At 36.4% G+C, this 21,422-nt stretch overlaps 1 protein-coding gene across 28 annotated transcripts in view; it reads right to left on the bottom strand.

Annotated features, from left to right (window-relative positions):
- The window catches only part of MAPK8 (mitogen-activated protein kinase 8), a 129,345-nt gene that overhangs the window by 25,822 nt on the left and 82,101 nt on the right, over positions 1–21,422 (bottom strand). For all 28 annotated transcript variants that reach the window (XM_054503484.2, XM_054503483.2, XM_054503470.2 and 25 more), the window contains 4 exons: positions 8,773–8,943; positions 5,583–5,712; positions 654–712; positions 420–558 (listed from right to left, as the gene is read on the bottom strand). In XM_054503484.2, coding sequence (XP_054359459.1) covers positions 420–558; positions 654–712; positions 5,583–5,712; positions 8,773–8,894 — 450 coding nt within the window. In that variant the 5' untranslated portion in view covers positions 8,895–8,943. The remainder of the gene's footprint in view (positions 1–419; positions 559–653; positions 713–5,582; positions 5,713–8,772; positions 8,944–21,422) is intronic.

Genomic DNA, 21,422 nt, shown 5'->3' with positions numbered 1-21,422 from the left:
CGATTCGTAATAGCTGAAAGGTAGAAATAACCCAAATGTCCATCGATGGATGAATGGATAAACAAAATATGGTATATAGAATATTATTCAGTCATAAAAAGGAATGAACTATTGATACATGGTACAACATGGAGAAATCTTGAAAACATCACGCTGTATTTCATATAAATGGAAACATAAAGGCAAATCTATAGACACAGAAAGCAGACTGGTATCATGCCAGGGCAAAGATGCACAACTGCTTAAGAAACATGGGGACTTTTTTGGGGGTAATGAAAATATTTTAGAATTTAATATGGGTGGTAGTTGTACAGCACTGTGAATGTACTAAAAATGCCACTTTAGAATGGTTAATTTTGTTACATGAATTTCACCTCAATGAGAAAACAAAGAGTATGATGATAGTTTTTTCTACTAACCCGATGAATAATTCCAGCAGAATGAAGGTGCTTGATTCCACACAGCATCTGATAGAGAAGGTAGGACATTCTTTCATGATCTAGCTCCATCTGAATCACTTGGCAAAGATTTGCATCCATGAGCTCCATGACTATGTAACTTTATGAGTGAAAAAAGAGAACAACAGCTAAAGTGTCCAGCAGCAATCTAAGAAAAATGTACTAACTTAACAAAATTTTAATTATTACACTTACACATCTTGAAATTCTTCTAGGGATTTCTGTGGTGTGAAAACATTCAAAAGGCCAATTATCTATAATAAAAGTCGAGAGACAGAAAAATTAGAAATTACTTTCTAATATTTTAATTTGGGAACTACAAATATATGAGTTAAAAAAAACTACCATCAGTTTAAAATCTTTCTTTACATTCTAAGCTCAAGTAATTGCGTTCATTTTATATATTGCAACTTTATAGGCAGGAGTTGGAGGAGGGGATGGATAGGTGGAGGCACAGAGGATCTGTAACCCATTTATCTGTAATTCCATTTATGAACAGTCAATTATCAAGCACTTACATTATACAAACCTCTACATAATTTATCAGCAAATCTTAAATCCCTTCTACCAGCTCTTTTCCAATTCAGTATCTCTATATAATCTCAGCCCTTTCCTCCCTTGGTTTTTCATAATACTGCACTTGCCCAGTTTTCTTCATTCCCAGTCTATTTCACTGGTTCATCCATAAGCATATCCCTTCTCACTATTGTGTTTAATCCATTTTCACTTTTTGCATGGACATCTCACAAAATAAGGTAACAATGAACTCATTTTCATTCCTACCCAAACCCCTTACTTTTCCAGTGTGCCCTCTCTTTTACAAAAGAAGGCTCAGGGTGATTTTTGACTCCTTTTTCAGTATATGCACCGTAATAAATACTCATAGAATGCTGTCCATTCTACTGTCAATCTGACCTTCAATCTCTTTTTTCCATTCCCTGTGCTATAAACAGGTTTAAGACTAACATCTAGACTGTTCATGCTGTAATTCCTGCTAACACTAGTGTTACAGACTGATTGTCCCTCACACACATACCCCACGCAATTCATATGTTTAAGTCCTAGCGCCCAATGTGATAGTATTTGGAAATGGGGCCTTTGGAAGGTAATAAGGGTTAGATTAGGTCATGAGAGTGGGGCCCTCATAATGGAATTAGTGGCCTAAAACAAGGGAAGAGAAAGAGCAATTTCTCTCCCTCTCCTTGAGCACACACTGAAGAAAGGCAAGTGAGGACAAGGTGAAAAGTTGGCCACCTCCAAGTCAGGAAGCAGGCCCTCATCAAGAATCAAATTGGCCAGCAACTTGATCTTGAACTTCCCAGCCTACAGAATTGTGAGAAATACATCTCTGTTGTTTAAGACACCCAGTGTACAGTATTTTGTTATGGTGGCCTGAGCTGATTAAGGGTCTCTAACGATGGTTTTCTACAAATCCAGCTACCATTTACTGCCTATAATATGGTGAAAGAAAGACCTGATCATATTACTTACCTCCTCAAAAATTTAAAGCCAACAAACATATTCTGAAACTCCCTTGCAGTATATTCAAAAGTCTCCATGATATGCCATCAACTCACTTCATCTCCTGCTAAGTCCTATATTAAACTTCATACTTTAGCTATGCTAGTTTTAACAATGTCATTTTTAAAATGTTTTGACACTTTTAAACATACTATTCCCTATGCTTGTCATTTATCTACTGAACTTAATTATCTTCCAGGTGAACCTCTTTTGTAGATTCTGACAACTCCTAGTTCTTGACAGAGCTGACTATTCTCTCTACTTTGTCCCCAGTTATCTTCTAATGTTGTTATGGTATTCAGTACACTGTAGTCTAGTCTCATTTTCACATCAGCCTCATCCCTACCACAGAGAATCCTTATTAGAAAGAACTGTGTCTTAATCACTTTTATTGCCTAGTATATGGCAAGTTACATGACACACATATAAAAATGTTTGCTGACAATGATACTTAGGGATGGGGAATTTGTTTTTTAGGCATTAACTTTACAAGGGCAGAACTGATGTTTTTCTTTTAAGCATTCAGCTTTACATAAGGTATTTAAATATTTGTTCAGTGAATAAATTCGGAAAAATAATACACCAGAAAGGGCCAAACAAATTTAAGACAGGGAAATGATAATAAGAAAGCATCTGGCTGCTCTAAATAAGTTCAAGTCTACCAACCACATGCAACACACAATAGGAGACTTGGACAAATAGTACATCTATTCTCAGTAATATCTGGGAAGCCCTAGAGTACAAGAGAGGTATTAAAGATTAAAGGCATATAGAGACAGAAAGAAGATTAGTGGTTGTTTAGAACTGAGAAGGATGGGAGGTAGGGGAATGACAGCTAAAGGATAAAAGATTTCTTTCTTTTATCCTGAGGTGATAAAACTATTCTAGAACTGACTGTAGTGATGGTCCCACATATCACTGAATATACTAAAAACCATTGAATGGTATACTTCAAATGGGTGAATTGCATGATATAGAAATTATATTTCAATAAAGCTGTTATAAAAAAGATTCAAACAGATAGTTGTCCCATTTTTCAAAAAGGGAAATAAAGGAAATTATATCAGTTACAGACTGGACAGCCAATCAAAAGTCAATGATTGATTAGTAGTGGTATATAACTACTTCAAAAGAAGTAACAATTACCAAGAGCAGGTAAAAGTTCATTGAGAAATACTATTTCCTTCCATGAATAAAAACAACAAAGAACAATAGCAATAAACCAGAAAAATGCAACCAGACACAGTATATGAAGATTTCAAAATGGCATTTTAGGAAATGTTTCTAATAATAACATCCATGTGAATAAGATGATGAATTGGAAACAGCTGGATAACTGTGATAGACACGTAATTTCTGCAATATGCTCAAAAGTTGCTAATGAATTAATCCAGCTATTACAAAGATATCCTGAGCAAAACGGGGAAGTGAAGCCCACAAGTGAAAAGTCAGAACAAGGAAGAAAAAAGCAATCACTAATACACCAGGAAGAATAACCACATTTCACCTTTGAAATTTAATAGGGAGAAACAGGAAGTACTATACTTAATTCTCCATAATCAAAAGAAAAAATATAAAGACTGGGTGAGATGGGAACCATAAGGCAGGCCTGTAACAAAGAAAGACAACGGGAGTCAGATGGGGATGTAATTTCTAAACAGGGTTTTAATGTCTACAGTTAAGAGATAACATGCCTCAGCTCCTCTCAGAGGATTTGATCAGATGTGCAGTACTGTGTGCTAGGTGGCTTATGCAGTAGTGTGTGCTAGGTCACTTTCAAAGTGTGTTCAGAGATAAATGGCCAAGATTAAAAAAGAAACTCAAGACCATCTATGAAAAGAATGAGAAAAACCAGAGATGCTTAGACCAGTGAAGAGACAATCTGTACAGAGGATGAAATTGTTTAAAAGGCAAAACACTACAAAAACATCCATCCATGGGGGAGTGGAATAATTCAGTTACCATTTCCAGTTCTCCCATATTTAGCCTTACACTCACTCACTGAACAAATACATTCTGAGTACCTACTCTTGTCTATACTCTTCTAGGTGCTGAGAGTTCTGCCTGGATAAACCTCTGCCACCCCTGCTAGAGGCCTAATCATGTGAGACATGCTTAGTCATACTCCATGCAGTTGAAGGAACCACCTTTCTTTGCAGTCACCCAGGCTTGAGAGGTAGGAGTAACTGAACTCCTCCCCAAGGAAAAACTAAGGCAACACCACCATTGCCATTGAACTGTGTTCACAGGCCACAAGGGGCACGAACAGCTCTATCCACGGACAGGAAGCCACCAGCAGAACTGTGATGAGCAACATATCAAGTTCCCACTGGGAACAAGAATGGCTACCACAACTTCCTCCCTATCATTATCTAAGTTTAATCTTTGTCTCTGGACCTTTTTTATGTCATTCTTCCTCTCTGAAGGCTCCTTTCCTTCAACAATCCAATTTTTACCCCATCTTTAAGAGTCAGCCTAGGTCTACTCCTCCCCAAAGCCTTCCCAGTTAATTAAAGCTCACAGAAATTGTCCCTCTTTTTAGATTTCAATATACGGGCCACTATCAGCATTTGACAAATGGCCACTGCTTTGTGATGTTTGATATTTAACTCTCCGTATGTCTGTTTTGTATTCAAAACACCATTGTAAGCTCCCCAAATAAGGGGCCTAATCCTGAACTTCCATGAATTTTTTCCCTTGATAATGAACCCAGTAACTCCAATACACAGAGGTTTGCACATATTTAGATCTCAAAATGTGGTAAATTGTATTATCTGTAGTCAGAAAGTACTGTGCTCATTATATTATATAAACTCTTTTGGACAAACACTACGAAATGTCTTTAGTCAGATGCCTTCGGTTTAGGACTGTCTAAAAGTGTCCCTTACACAATTCACTCCTAGTTTATTTCCTCAACTGAAGAAATCATTCCATTAGAACAATCACAAAAGTATGAATATGCTTAATGTAAGTTTAAAAAAGTATGTTTATTCTCATGTTTATTCTCAAAATGAGTGCAAGTTATATATCTTTATAAAGACTTATCTTTGCAATCATTAGAAAATAGAATTAGAAACATGTTAATACCCTCTAGATAGTTTCAAAAACTTTCTGCTAAACCCACTATCCTCATCATAAAGTGACCAGTGAATACTGCCATCACTTAAAGAGGTGGGAGTGGGGTAGGGAGAAGTGATATAAATTTTATATTCAATATGATTAAAGTTAGAGTGTCAAAGCATAATGGGAACAATTTCATTTCTGTGCTAATGCTACAGTTTTCTAAATGTCAGCCTGACAGAGAACAAAAAGCAGAAGATAAGATCAAGCTGAATAAAATTCTTCTGAAATACTTATCTTTTTAAAACTCCTTTTGTAAATTAAACGACAGGAAATCATATAATCTAAATTTTAGAAGCCATTCTTTTGATACAATTTAATAAATTTGAGGAAAAAATCACCCGTAGAGATAATATATCCCTTTTAAACAATGTTTTAATACAGAACAATTTAAAGCCCCTAATATTTAGTCTTTGATATTCACATATTCATGAATAAATCTTGATTTCATCTATACTTAGGAAACCAAAAATGCTCACTTACATTTTTGTGATTAACACATTTCATAAGAACTAGCTCTCTGTAGGCCCGCTTGGCATGAGTCTGATTCTGAAATGGTCGGCTTAGCTTCTTGATTGCAACATTTCTTTCGAGAATGGCATCATAAGCTGCACTGTAATAAGAAATTCAAAAACACAAAAAAGTACTTCAAGCAAAAAATCTGTAAACTGAATTCATGAAACAGTCATATACATTTCTCACTTTCTCCAAAGACAAGTAACTGGATCGCTTCCAAGTCTATGACGCTCAACATGTGTCTTCTATATCTATTACAACATATTTTCTTTTGCAACTATTTCCTAAAATGCTAATGGATCCAAATAGACAGTGGATTATGACAACAGAGACCCTGTATGTTCGTTGTGTTGCCTCAAAGATCCACCTAGTACATCGTGGGCACTCAATGTACAAATGCATATAATTATTTAGCTCCACTAGATAGCCTAAAGCCTAAATGAATCCTTAACCTTGTACTTCCATCAAGAAAAGGTAGGATAAAAAATGCATACGAGGCTGGGTGCAGTGGCTTACGCCTGTAATCCTAGCACTTAGGGAGGTCAAGGTGGGTGGATCACGAGGTCAGGAGATCGAGAGCATCCTGGCCAACACGGTGAAACTCCGCCTCTACTAAAATACAAAAAAATTAGCTGGGTGTGATGGTGCACACCTGTAGTCCCAGCTACTTGGGAAGCTAAGGCAAGGGAATCACTTGAACCTGGGAGGCGGAGGTTGCAGTGAGCCAAGATCACACCACTGCACTCCAGCCTGGTAGACTCCCTCAAAAAAAAAAAAAAGCATATAAATTCTACTCAAAAGATTTGCTGAATAATTCTATATAAACACATTACTTCTGTCCTTTTGGACACAATAAATTAAATACAGAAGGGCCAGGCGCAGTGGCTCACGCCTGTAATCCCAGCACTTTGGGAGGCCGAGGCGGGTAGATCACGAGGTCAGGAGATCGAGACCATCCCGGCTGACATGGTGAAACTCCGTCTCTACTAAAAATACACACACACACACACACAAAAATTAGCCGGGCATGGTGGCGGGCGCCTGTAGTCCCAGCTACTCCGGAGGCTGAGGCGGGAGAATGGCATGAACCCAGGAGGCGGAGCTTGCAGTGAGCCGAGATCACGCCACTGCACTCTAGCCTGAGCGACAGAGTGAGACTCTGTCTCAAAAAACAAAACAAAACAAAACAAAACAAAACAAAACAAAAAAACCCAAAAAAAACCTGAACAGAGAGCTGGCTTTCAGAATCCTAATACTGACTATATAATATTATTTTCTTTAAATTTAATTTATGGTTGGTTAAATGTGGTTGGTTACAATGAGAACAGGCCAGTCAAAACGGCTTACAAAATGACTCCAACTTCTATAATTTTTGATATTGTAAATTACTTCAAGAATGCAGGAAAGATAATAAATGCCACTCTATTATGCAAATTTAAATCTTAATACGTTACCATAATTGCTCCGATTTGTTTTTTTTTTTTTTAGACGGAGTCTCACTCTATCACCCAGGCTGGAGTGCAGTGACGCCATCTCAGCTCACCACAACCTCCGCCTCCCGGGTTCAAGCTATTCTCCTGCCTCCGCCTCCCAAGTAGCTGGGATTACAGGCATGTGCCACCATGCCCAGCTAATTTTTGTATTTTGAGTACAGACAGGGTTTCACCATGTTGGCCAGGCTGGTCTTGAACTCCTGACCTCATGATCCACCCACCTCGGCCTCCCAAAGTGCGGGGATTACAGGCGTGAGCCACCGCGCCCGGCTTGCTCTGAATTTTTTAGAAAGAAATATAATATTATAGGTCAAGCCTCCTTTCTTTTCTCTATTTTCTCAGAGATAAACAACATCTTAAGTTTGGTATTTATGCATGTTTTAATCTTTTCTACATATATATAATCCATAAATATATGGTACTGCTTTGCATATTTTAAGCTACACGTAAATGGTACAATGATGTATATATATTCTACATCTTGCTTTGAAGCCCAGCACTACATTTCTGAGGTTATCCTTGTTGACACATATGGCTCCAGTTCGTTTAAAATGTTATATAGTATTTCATAGCATGACCGTATCACAATTTTTTATTCTTGTTGATAGATTTGATGCTATTTCCAATTTTTGCTATTATAAATGGTGCTGCAAATACCAATCCTATGCATGACTCCCTGTGCACACGTAAAACAGTTTTTCTAGAACGTAGGAGAAATACTGGATTATAAATACTTAACAATTTACATTTTGTTTAGAATAGATTCTGAAATTTGTTTCAAGAAGAGGTAATAAAAATATAATTATTCTTGAGTGAGGCTTATAATTCCCCAAAACACTAGTTTATTATTATGTTAATTTAGTGATCTGCAATCAGTATCAGAACTATTCCAAAGAGTGATCTGCATTTCAGATTATAAAGAATTACGCTGATATAGCCTGAGGCTTTTGTAGAAATTAGCTAATAAATCAATTTTAAACATATGGATGAATTTTGAAACACACACAGTGAGATATTAGCTTACTTCATTCTCCAGTATAGAATAAGATTTCTGAAATTCTAGGGCTTCATTATAGTGTGAAAGTGTTGATTAAGTGAAGCTTCTTATTAAACAATTATCTATGGGAATACATGTATACATGAAATTAACAAGCATGCCACTTATTCTTTGCTGATAGAGATATTTGTCTTCAATGGCTATGCCCAAGTATTTAATCATAGTTTATACTTACAGATGGCAGTGCTAGTTTATAGAGTTGTATCTTATGAATAACACAGGTTATTATCCCAAATCTGAAAATATGAAATCTAAAATGCTCGAGAATCCAAATTTTGGGGGCACTGACATGATGCTCAAAGGAAATGTTCACCGAAGTATTTCTGATTTGAATTTGGAATGCTCAACCAATGCAAATATTCCAAAATCTGACACTTCTGGTCCTAAGCATTTCAGATAAGGGATACTCAACCTTTAATAATAATAATAAAGAAAGGACCATTGATCCCTGAAGCAAACAATTTACTGTGGAACACTTTTCATTTAATTTTTAGTTTTAATTTATTTTTCGAGGCAAATTAAATGTTTGCCAAGGTATCTAAATTACGAGAGGAGAAAAGGTAGCAGTTAACGATTCTTTGCCTAATTTTTGGAAGTAAACACTTACCATACTATTCCTTGAGCTCCTGAGCCTATAGGTTTTAAATTCTGATATCGTTTCAGGACTGTGAATGTAGAATCTCCAATCTCTACACTATAAAAATTGTTGTCACGCTTGCTTCTGCTCATGATGGCAAGCAATTAATTTAATGGCTTCATCCAAAAATTCACCAAGAAGCTGCAAGATGCAACAAAACGTGATGTTAACAAAATGAACTTGTTTTAATCTTAAAATTTGAGTCCTTACTGTTTACTTACTGATAGTAACACAGACTGCTAGATCATGAAAAGAGCTGCTTCATTAAAAAACATAAGAAAAAAAAATACCACAGAGCCTTGATTAGCATATGCCATATGAACGACTGGTAAGTTTTTTTTTTAAAAGAAACATTAGGATAAATTATTCCTCCAATCTAGAAGTTACCAGTATTAATACATTAATAACTTACTACAAGACGAACAAAAGAAAGCAAATAATTAAAATTAAACATGTTTTTACATCACTCCACAGTTTAAAATAAAATTTAAAACCAGTCTTTCTCATGTGCTTATTATAGAGAATAAAAACCTTAATTTTTGTAAGAAATTTATAAACTTTCATTCAAAAATGGTTAACAGTCTCATTTAGTGCCAAGTGGAGGGAACAACAAATGGAAATAAGTTGACTAGCATGTGTCACCCTTGCCTAAAAAACAGAGGGTACCACAGTGCCTTCACTGTGACAGATCCTCTGACCTGCCAAGGCAACCTCCTGGTGTAACACACATACTGAGACTGTAATGGGTGAAAGGATGAGAAGCAAAACAGAAAGGAGAGAGAGAGAAGCAGTTAGCATATTAGGATACAAAACAAAACATACTATTCTATCCTGCCTGAGGCATTAAAAGTATGATTCAACTTCTGACTACCATTCCTTTACTACTTGTAGGATTAAAAATCAAGACAGTCTTTTTCTGCCCATGTGAAAACTGGTTATTAACAAACTTATTATCTATCCTTACTAGACAAAAGAGACTATTCCAAAATGTATGCAAAGCAGCTTTAACCTATTCCTCACCTCCTCAATAAATCATGAAACCAATTAGGTCTAAAGTTAGTGTTTTTTGTGGTTTTAAAATAATGCTAACCCCCAAAAAATCCTGATATGACTTACAATACAAAGAATCAATTCAGCAAATATTAATTGCCTACTAGGCACTCTGCATGTCCTGGGGCCAGATCACAAACTAGGAAAGAAGGTGAGCCACTGGAGAGCATGAGAATGCCTTGACCTGATCCTTGGCTGCAACATGTAGATTGTACTGCAGGAGAAAGGGGGAGCAAGAGTGGAATATGAACATTTGAGAGACTATTATAATGACTCAGATGAAAGAGAAACAATGAAGAGTCTTAGGCCTAAAGGAGTTAAAAATAAACAAACAAAACTAAACAGGAAACTCCAAACTATGTAAGCTGTAAAAGCGAGGACAAATAAACTAGAAACAAATGAGGAATTAGACTTGGATACATTTTAAAAGGTCCAGAGAAACATTTCTAAAATCACTAACTGAACTAGTCTAGAGAAGACTGTCTGAAATGACAAGACTCATAAATTCTTCCTCAGTGGACAGCCCGTAATAAAGAAAGGAGCTTTGGTAATGATTTAAAACACTGAGCTATGTTCACACAATGCTCACATATAGGGATTGCTCATCCTAATCATTTTCCTACCATAACCTGAATTCCCTCTTACCTACTACAGTAGTGAAATAAGGAAGAAGAGAAGTGGGAAGAGGGGAAGAGGAGTGTTGGCTGTCAGGCCCTTTATTAATTATTCTACACATTTATCCTGGAAACTGGGTCAGCAGGGGACATGGAGACAGTAATAATGATCTCTGATAATCTGCAAATATGAGCAGAGGCTGAGCACAAAGTTGATGGTGTTTTCACCTTCGGGAAGGTTAAACCTTCCACCCAAGCATTCAAACTACCTGCAGATTAGGATTCCTAACCTTACTTGGAGGAGTCGTATGTCTCTCTCAAAAAGATTAAGATAATCAGGAGACAAAGGGGTACTCTGTGGTGCTTCACAGGAGTTGACATATTGTTACCAAAGTAGGTAACAAAACACTGTGTTTCAGAGTTTCTCCACTTGTTGGAAAAAAAGAAAAAGCTTGAGTAGATCCAGGAACATGCATGCAGTAGGGCAGGTTTCCTTTTCTGCTAAAAGAATAACAGCAAGGAAATGCTCCTTTCTGTTCTCAGAACAGGGTGGCCCAGCCACAGGAGTGGGATTCACGGTGACAAGAAGTCTGAAGAAAGGCTATGGCAGGCAGATGAGCATGGATAGTCACAACTCCCCAGGAGCAGGGCAGAGGCAGGCAGATGGGCTCCAAGGTTAAGCAGGCAGCCCCAGCTAGTAGTACCCTTGGCAGAAGCCACAGCTGCCACTTACAAGAACAGAAGACACACAACTCTCTAACTCACTTATACTCAGTCATGCAATATTCAAACCTGATTTAAGCACCATGCTATGTACTGTTAACAAGATGGTAATCAGCATCTGGCTCCTCACAGTGTTGCAGCCAAGACAGAAAAAGAGACCTTAAGCTGATGGCTACCTGCCTGACTGAAACTACAGCTGTGGTAGGGACAATGAAGGAAAGCGGCAGGATGTCAAAGAAGCCTATGCCAGTCTGGGCTCAGGAACAGATACTCCTGACAACATGACGTTTAAGCAAGATCTGAACACTGAATATGAGTCAACCAGACAGGGAGAGGAGAGAGCTTTCTAGGCAGAAAAAAACAAAGCAAATGCAAAGGACCCAAAAATTGTACCAACTGTACAATTTGATGAGTTTCGATTAATGTATACAATTACATAACCATCATCAGGAAAATCATGATATAAAACATTCCCATTACTTCAATACATTCCCTATATGGTCAATCTCCACTCTCTACCCCTTGCCCCCCAACTCCTAGCAACCACTGAATTGTATTGCGCCTTTTCTAGATCTGCATATAAATGAAATCACACAGCATGTAATTTTTGTTTGGCGTCTTTCATTTGCTCTAATGATTTTGAGATTCATCCATGCTGGAGTCCTTTTACTAGGGAATAAATTTCATTGTGTGGATGTACTACTTGGACATTTCAACTGTTTACAGTTTTAGGGTTATTATAAATGATGCTAGTATGAATTTCCCTTTTTCTTCATTCATCTTGGGTTAATTATCTAGGAGTGGAATTGCTGAGCCCCATGTTTTTTAAGAAACTGTCAAACTGTCTTGCAAAGAGGCCATATCATTTTTCATTTGCACCAGCAACATGTGAGAGTTTCAGTTGTTCCACATTCTTCGGATTGCCATTTAATTTTATCTATACTAGTGGATGTACAGTGGTATTTCATGGTGGTTTACATTTACATTTCCTAATAACTAATGAAGGTGAGCACCTTTTCATGGGCTTATATGTCATTTATGTAATTATTTTTGGTGAAACAGCTATTCAGTTCTTTTCCCTATTGTAAAAATACGGCTGTCTTCTTATGAGTTTTAAGACTATACATTCTAGATACACATCCTTTGTCAGATGTTTTGCAACTATTTTTTCCCAGTCTGTGGCTTGCCTTTCCATTTTCTTAACAGTGTCTTTTTATTTTGAAATAATTTTAGACTCACATAGAAGTTACAAAAATACTACAGTTTCTGGGTACCTTTAACTCAGCAACAACATCTGACAAACCATAGTACAACTATCAAAATGAGGAAACTAACACTGGTATAAAACTATTAACCAAACTAGAAACTTTCCTCAGATTTTACCAGTTTTTTACATGCCCTGTGTGTGTATAGTTCTACATAAATTTATCACATACTTTATATTAGTATAACCTCCACTACAATCAGAATACTGAACTATTCCGGCCTGGTACAGTGGCTCACTCCTGTAATCCTAGCACTTTGGGAGGCTGAGGAGGGCAGATCACTTGAGGTCAGGAGTTCAATACCAGCCTGGCTAACAGGGTAAAACCCTGTCTCTATTAAAAACACAAAAATTAGCTGGGTGTGGTGGCATATGCCTGTAGTCCCAGCTACTTGGGAGGCTGAGGCAGGAGAATCGCTTGAACCATGGAGACGAAGGTTGCAGTGAGCCGAGATCGTACCACTGCACTCCAGCCTGGGTGACAGAACAAGACTCTGTCTCAAAAAAAGAAAAAAAGAATACTGAACTATTCCATCACCTCAAAGAAACATCTTCATGCCATCCCTTTATAATCACATACTCCTCCCAAGTCTACCCGCGGCAACTACTAATCTGTTCTTTGTCACTATAATTTTTTCATTTAAAAAGTTATAGGTTAGTAGTAGTGGCTCGTATCTATAATCCTGGCACTTTGGAAGGCCAAGACAGAAGGACTCCTTGAGCCCAGAAGTTCGAGACCAGCCTAGGCAACATAGAGAGACCCCATCTCTATAAAAAATGTAAAAAAAAAAAAAAAAAAAAAAATCTGCCACAGTAGTAGTGCACACCTATAGTCCTAGCTATTTGGGAGGCTGAGGCAGAAGGATCACTTCAGCCCAGGAGTCAGAGGCTGCAGTGAGCTATGATAGCACCACTGCATGCTATCCTGGGCAACAGAGTGAGACTGTCTCAAAAAAAAAAAAAGTTATACAAATTAAAATTACCATAAGTAATCTTTTAAATCTTTTGAAATCTGAGGAAAGTTTCTAGTTTGGTTAATAGTTTTATACCAGTGTTAGTTTCCTCATTTTGATAGTTGTACTATGGTTTGTCAAATGTTGTTGCTGGGTGAAAGGTACCCAGAAACTGTAATATTTTGTAACTTCTATGTGAGTCTAAAATTATTTCAAAATAAAAAGACACTGTTAAGAAAATGGAAAGGCAAGCCACAGACTGGGAAAAAACAGTTGCAAAACATCTGACAAAGGATGTGTAACTAGAATGTATAGTCTTAAAACTCATAAGAAGACAGCCGTATTTTTATAACAGGGAAAAGAACTGAATAGCTATTTCACTCAGTATAATGCCCTTAAGATTCTCCAAGGTGTTGGTATATCAATAGCTTGCTCTTTTTCTTACTGAATATTATTCATTGTATGAATGTATGACAATTTGTTATCTATTCACCTCTTGGCTGGCTATGACAAAGCTGTTATAAGGCTTTGTGTACACATTTTTGTGTGAATATAAGTTTTCAATTCTTTAGGGTAAATATTCAGGAGTAAGATATAGTAACTCCATGTTTAATTTTATAAGAAACCGGCAAACTGTTTTCCAGAGTGCTGTATCATTTTGCACTTCCACCAGCAATGTGTGAAAGATCTAGTTCCTCTACATTCTTACCAATTCTTGGTTTTGCCAGTACTTTTTATTTTAGCCATTCTAGTACGTGTGTCATATCTCATCATGGCTTTAAATTTGCATTTTCCTAGGAGCTAATCATGTTGAGCATCTTTTCATGTGCTTCTTTGTCATCTATATACTCTTTGGTGAAGTGTCTATTCAGTGTTTTATTCATTTTCTAATTGGATTGTCTTATTTCCTACTGTTGAGTTTAGAGACTTTTAAAATATATTCTGGATACACATTCTTTATCAGACATGCAACTTCCAAGTATTTTCTTCCAGTCTGTGGCTTGCCTTCTTATGCTCTTAACAGTGTCTTCCACAGAGTAAAAGTTTTTAATTTTGATGAAGCCCAAGTTATTATTTTTTTCTCCTTTATGGATTTGGTACAAGAAATGTTTACCTGGCCCTAGATCAAAAAGATTTTCTCTTTCGTTTCCTTATAAAAGTTTTATAGTTCACACTTTACATTTAGATCTATGATCGCTGTTGTATAAGAGTTTTAAGTCAAAGTTTATTTCTTTGGTTATTATCTAATTATTCTAATACCATTTGTTGCAAAAAGCGTCATTTCTCCCCACTGAATTGCTTTTGCATCTTTGTCAAACTTCAGTTGGCCCTACTTGTACGGGTCTACTTCTGGACTTTTAATTCTGTTTCACTGATCTATCTTTTGATCAATACCAGTGTCCTGAATATAATGCTGTATGTTAAGTCTTAGAATCAAGTGGTGTGATTTTTTTCAGCTCTATTCTTCTTACTCAAAATTGTTTCCAGTTACTTCATAATTCTATATACATTTTAGAATAAATTTGTCCATGTCTACAAAAAATAATGCTAAGATTTTGATAGGAATTGTGTTAACAGTGACTTTTGAAGATCAGAAGTTTTTAATTTGGATGATGTACAACTGGTTTATTTTTTCTTTCATAGTTTGGTTCTGTATGTCTAAGAAATCATTGCCCACTTAAAGGTTAAGATTCATTGTTTTGCATTCAGATGTCCAATTGTCCAAAAATCATTTGTTAAAAAGATTACCAGTTTCCTCCACTGAATTGCCTTAGCAGTTTTGCTGAAAATCAGATAAATATATGTGTCTAGGCCTATTTCTGAACTATTTTCTATACCATTAATAATATGTTTATCCTTCGGCCAATACCACACTGTCTTGAGTAATGTAGCTTTCTAGTAAGTGTGAAAATCAGGCAATTTAAGTCATTAAACTTTGTTCTTTTTTAAAATTGTCAGCTATTCTAGGTCCTTTGTATTTTTATATAAATATCAGAATTAAGCTTGTCAATTTTTACAAAAAAAGCCTGCAAAGATACTGACTGGAATTGCATTTATGGTATGCATCAATTTGGGGAGAAATGGTATTATAGTAATTTTGAGTTTTTTGATTCATGGACATGACACTTGTTTCCATAGGCCTGTATAATTTCTAATATACAGGCTTTACATAATTTTGTTTAACTTCTCCATAAGCATTAAGATTTTGAATGCTAATATTTTTATTTTAATTTGTTTGTATTTAAATTTCCAATTACCCATTACTAGTATGTAGAAATGCAATTAATTTTTGTATAATGACTTTGTAATAGGCTCACTTATTTGTCTTAGTAGGCTTTTTTTGTGTATTGGGATTTTCTGTATACACAAGCAATTTATTTCATTTCCAATTTGAATGCCTTTGAATTCTTTTTCTTGCTCCACTGCCCTAACTATAATTTCCATACAATGCCGAATAGAAGTGGTGCCTGTTCATGATCTTAGAGAGAAAGCATTCAGTCTTTCATCACTAAGCATGATATATATAATAGGATTTTACTAGTTGTCCTTTAACAGACAGGTTGAGAAAGTTCCCTTTAAATCCTAGTTTGAGAGTTTTTATCATTAATGGGTATTAATTCTGTTAAATGACTTTTCTGAATATACTGAAATAATCATATAGTTTTCTTTCTTAGTTGGTTCATATGGCGAATTACACTGATTGATTTTCAAATGTTAAACCACCCTTGCATTCATGGAATAAATCCCGCTTGGTCATAAAATATTATCCTTTTTATATATTGATTCAGCTGGCTAAAACTTCATTGAAGATTTTTCCATCTATTTTTATAAGGAATACTGGACTGTACTTTTCTTTCATATTAGAGTAATGCTGACATAAAATGAGTTGAGAAGTGTTCCCTCTTCTTTTATTTTCAAAAGAGTGTATGGAAATGATATTCATCTTTAAATGGTTCATAGAGTATCTCAGTGAAGTCTTCTATAATGAGTTGTTTTCTTTTTGAGGGAATGTTTTAATTATAAATCTACATTCTCTTATAAACATAGGGCTGTTTGGCAACTATTTCTTCTTAAACAGGCTTTCTTAGTTTGTGTTTTTCAAGGAAATTGCTCATTTAATAATCTAAGTTGTCCAATTTAATGTCTACAGAATCTATACTCATCTCTCCTCTTTCATTCCTATTAATCTCATTCGTGTCTTCTTTTTTCTAATCAGTCTGGCTGGAATTTTATCACTATTAGTGATCTTTTCAAAAAAACAAGATTTTAATTTCTCTTACTTTTCTCTAATGTTTTACACTTTTATATTTCAATGCTTCCTATTTTATCTTTATTTTCTTCTCATTGCTTGTTTTGGAGCTATTCTTTCTTTTAGTTTCTTAAAATGCAATCTTAAAAGTACTGATTTGAGAACTGCTTTTTATAATATAAGCATTTAAGCATCATTTTAAGCTTTATCCGACAACTTCATATCCATATTCAACAATAAAGCAGACACTTTAATACTGAAAACAACCCTAGGAGGGTTTTCTATTTGTTTACAGCTAGAGGGTAAATCTAGTCCGTGGTATTACATCCCATATTCACATTTTGTCTGATGTTTCCTTATGTTAGGAAAGGTACTACAGTTTTTCCATCTTACATATTTTGAAACTGAATCTTAGAATGATTAATTGACTATGGTTACAATGTAAGGGGCAGAGAATTTGAGTCCTTCAAAACTATACTACAATGAGTCCAAAAAAAAAATCTTGAAGATAAAGAGAATATGGAGGAAGAGAAGTTGTAAGTCTTAAACCTGTTGAGTCTGAGATAACTTTAAGACATTCAAATGGAAATATCAATTTGGTATCTAGATATAGAACTGGACCTCAGATGAGTAGTCTGGGTGAAAGATAAATGTAGGAGTTGTCATTGTTACTGAAGCAACGAGAGACAAGTTGTTCAAGAGTAGTCGTTAAGTAAAAAGAGACCTAAGATTCAGCTTTGTAACAACCACATTTAATGAGCGATTGGAGAAAGATAAGCTGACAAGGAAGCCACAGAAGATGTAGCCAGAGACCTAGACAGAAAACAAGGAGAACATACTGGAGAAGCCAAAGGAAGAGAGTGTTTTAAAGAACAAAACGGCTAATAGCACTGATTGTTACAGAGGTGTCAAATAAGCCATTTGAGTACAGCGAACGCAGTAGAAGCTAGATTAAAATGAGCTGACGTGTAACTGGGAAATTTATAAGGAAACTGGATATAGCTACTTCTTTAGAGAATAGAAGACCAAAGATGAAATAGATAAAGAGGAGTAAATGGTCAAGGGAGGATAATTAGATTATATATTATATATGATATAGCATAGTATAACACATATAACATAGAGACAACCTGAACATGTTTATATGCTAACAAAAACGATCCAATAAAGAGGGGAAGAGTGAGAATGGGTGAATGAGAAAGAAAATTGGTTTCTCAGATAGCATATTATTTCCAAAAAGGAAGACAAGAATGGGATCCAGGGCACATGTGTGGCCATACGGATGGAGATATTAGTGTGTCACTGCCATAAAAAAAAGTACCATCAAAAGACTGAGACAGAAAGTGTGATTTTATATATCTATATATATATAATTTCCAAGTGTGATATTATATATCTATTACATATTAGATGATAATAACATATATATAATTCTATGTATTGTATATATAGGGAACATATATATAGGTTTTCATTCACAGCTCCTGGCTCTTAACTCTCATACACCTTGTTACAGACTTTTGTTATGATTTTGGGGTGCTTCAGGCCTCAGAAAACAGAATCTCTCTCTCTCTGATTTTCCCATCCTCCTTTCACCAGCTCAAGGCAAGAGTCTAATCTTCCCCTGCCTTTCTGACTGCAGGTCATAAGACTCTCATTTCAGAAGTGGTCCTGTCCCACACCCTTGAGAAAGGAATGCTGCACAGAAAGGCTAAGAAGAATGTGGACAGACAGGCTTGTGGGTTTCTCCACTCGGCCTGTTAGTATTAGATTATACCCTTTTTGTCCAATCCCATTTCCACATGGTTGTCAACCATGCCTATCCAATAAATCTCCATGAAAGGCTCAAGAGGACAGGGTTCAGGGAACTTTTGGATAGCTGAACACGTGGAGGATTCTGGAAGATGGCGTGCCCTGGGAAGGTCTGGATGCTCTGTGTCCCTTCCCCCATACCTTATCCTATGCAACTCATTATCTGCATCCTTTGTAATATCCTTTATAATAAACTGGTAAAGGTGTTTCCCTCAGTTTTGTAAAGCTGCTCTAGCGACTTAATCTAACGCAAAGAGAGGGGCATGGGAACCTCAACTTGGAGCCAGTCAGTCAGAAGTTCCAGACTTGAGACTGGTTTCTGGCAGCGGTGGGAGGGGACTGGGCCCTCAACCTGTGGGATCTCATGCTATCTCCAGGTAACTAGTGTCAGAATGGAATTGGAAGACACTTAGCAGGTATCTGCTGCAAAACTGATCACTTGCTTGGTGTGTGGGGAACTCCTCCTACGCAACATTTGATCACGTAAGTCTTCTGTGATTGTTGTGTTGAGAGAACAGAAAAAAAGCACTTTGAGTTTTTCCACATTCACCAAGATAAGGGCATTAAGGATATTGGTGAGATTTATGGAGGATACATTTGATATACTGATCTCTTCATCATGAAGCTTGAACAGCAAGAGTACGTGTGAGAAAGAAATGGCATGGTTTCTGATGACTCATTTCCCTACTTAGAAGGCTTCTGAGATTAAAAACAAAGGAACTCTTGTTATAGAATTTAGATGTAACTCATTAAAACATATGAACAAATATTGGCATTATTATCCCAGTTAATAGATGGAATAATCTGAGGCTCAAAAGAATTAATGTGCAACCAAAAGCATGGAAATACTGAGGTTCGGCTTTAACTTTCAAATCTCACCTGTCACTACTCCTACAGCAAGAAGACTACAACCATGTCAACATAGCTAAACTACCATCCCCCAAACTCTGATGCATCTCATTTGTTCATTTCCCTTTCCTTTTCATGAAATATTTTTAACACTCTTTTGTATCTATCCAAATTTTGTCTAAGACTAGCTTAAATGTGATCTTCATAAGCCTTTTCCATTCAAACCAGCTCTAACCTAAATTCTCATCTAAACTACTTTGCTGTATATTTACTTATGCAGATTTTATTATCAGACTATGGTCTTTCTGAGGACAATGGCTGCATCTCCTACATTTTCAGATTTCCAAAACACTTAGGCTCTTGACAGAGTTAGAACAAACAACTGCTAAAAAAGTTAACCAAAATGTAAATCTTTTTAAAGTAACAAATTACTTAATAAATAGTTTCATGTGTCTTTACCAGTGTTTCTCTTCATTGGTAAAGGTGGGGGGGCTATATTAGGTTTTTATGACTCAAGGTTTATTTCTGTGATATCTTTATATATCAGGCTGACCCCCACCCCCGTCCATAAAATGGCTAGGCTGTCAAGCCTGAACGTAGAAACACACAGGTTAAACTAGTTACATAAAACATACTTAAGGAGAAAAGAATAAGTTCAATGCAACCATATAGCCAGACTCTAAAGACCCTGGAAAATAATTCAGGTAATACAACAAGGTTCAGAATTTAAGACAGCTCTAATCATCAGGCAATCCTGACAATAAGTCATTGAGGTAACTTAGAGCCTATCTATTTTTACTTAACCTGGTTCTGTGGCTACCAATAGACCTATCTATGACAGTTAATTTTATGTATCAACTTGCCTAGGACACAGGGTGCCCATATATTTGGTCAAACATTATTCTGGGTGTTTCTGTGAGGGTGTTTTGGATAACTTTAACATTTATATAAATAAACAGACTGAGCAAAGCTGACTGTCCTCTGTGATGTGGGTGGGCCTCATCCAATCAGTAGAAGGCCTGAATAAAACAAAAAGGCTGAATAAGTGGGAACTCTTTCTGCCTACCTTGAGCTTGGACATTGGTGTTTTCCTGCCTTTAGACTCAAACTGAAACATCAGCTCTTCCTAGATCTTGAGCCTACTGGCCTTTGGACTGAAACTACATTTGGTGTTCTGGTTCTCAGGCCTTTGGACTCAAACTGGTGCTATACCATCAGCTCTCCAGGGTCTTCAGCTTGCAAGCTGCAGATCTTGGGACCTATGAACCTCCATACCCACATGAACTAATTCCGTATAATAAATGTCTTAATACAGGTCCTCAGAGATGCCTTACTTGACTAGCCTATCTAAATTCCCCTTTAAGCACACTCTCTCCCCTCAACCCGCTTCATTTTTCTTCATATCACTTACCGTTGCTAACATTCTAGTACCTGGTTATTATCTGTCCCACTCAAACCCAAGTTCCATGAAAGCATGAATTTTGTTCTGTTCATGAATAAATCACCAGTGCCTTGAGTAGTATCTGGCTAACAACAGACATTCAAAAAAGTGTTGAATGGGCCAATGAACAAGTGAACAAACTGTTATTTTAAATTCCCATTATGAATTGCCTGTCTTTCTCCTTTCAAGGAGTAGTTTACAGGAGAGAAAGAGAAAGAGAAAGATGATTAATCTTTTTATTGCTGTTTATGCAGTTTTCATACCAGGCCACTTCATAAGCCATTAGCCTTGGGCCAGAGGCTTGCCCTGGTCTAATCAGTTATGGACGAAGTGGCAGAACCACATGTTACAGGATCCGCTGAGTAACTGCTTCTTCAATAGGTAGATAATAACCTTTAAAGTGAGTGCTCATAGTGAGCACTATGAGGTTAGCTCTAACGAATGAAGTCTCACTACTTTCAGAATATAGTAAGAATTTCTTGGCCTCAACCCTAACTCACATCATTTTCCTAAAAGAGCAATAAGCTTAAATTTAACCTCACTCCTTATTAGCCCTCAACTGGCCTTTAGATCAGATCTCAGCTGGCACCATGCAAATGCATCTATTTCAGTTCTAGGTATTCTCAAAGTTCATTTTTCAACTATATTTTAAGTAATTAATATA

The sequence above is a fragment of the Pongo pygmaeus genome, chromosome 8 (genome assembly GCF_028885625.2).
Source record: "Pongo pygmaeus isolate AG05252 chromosome 8, NHGRI_mPonPyg2-v2.0_pri, whole genome shotgun sequence".
Classification (NCBI taxonomy): Eukaryota; Metazoa; Chordata; class Mammalia; order Primates; family Hominidae; genus Pongo; species Pongo pygmaeus.
This window is presented reverse-complemented; position numbering and strand designations above follow the sequence as displayed.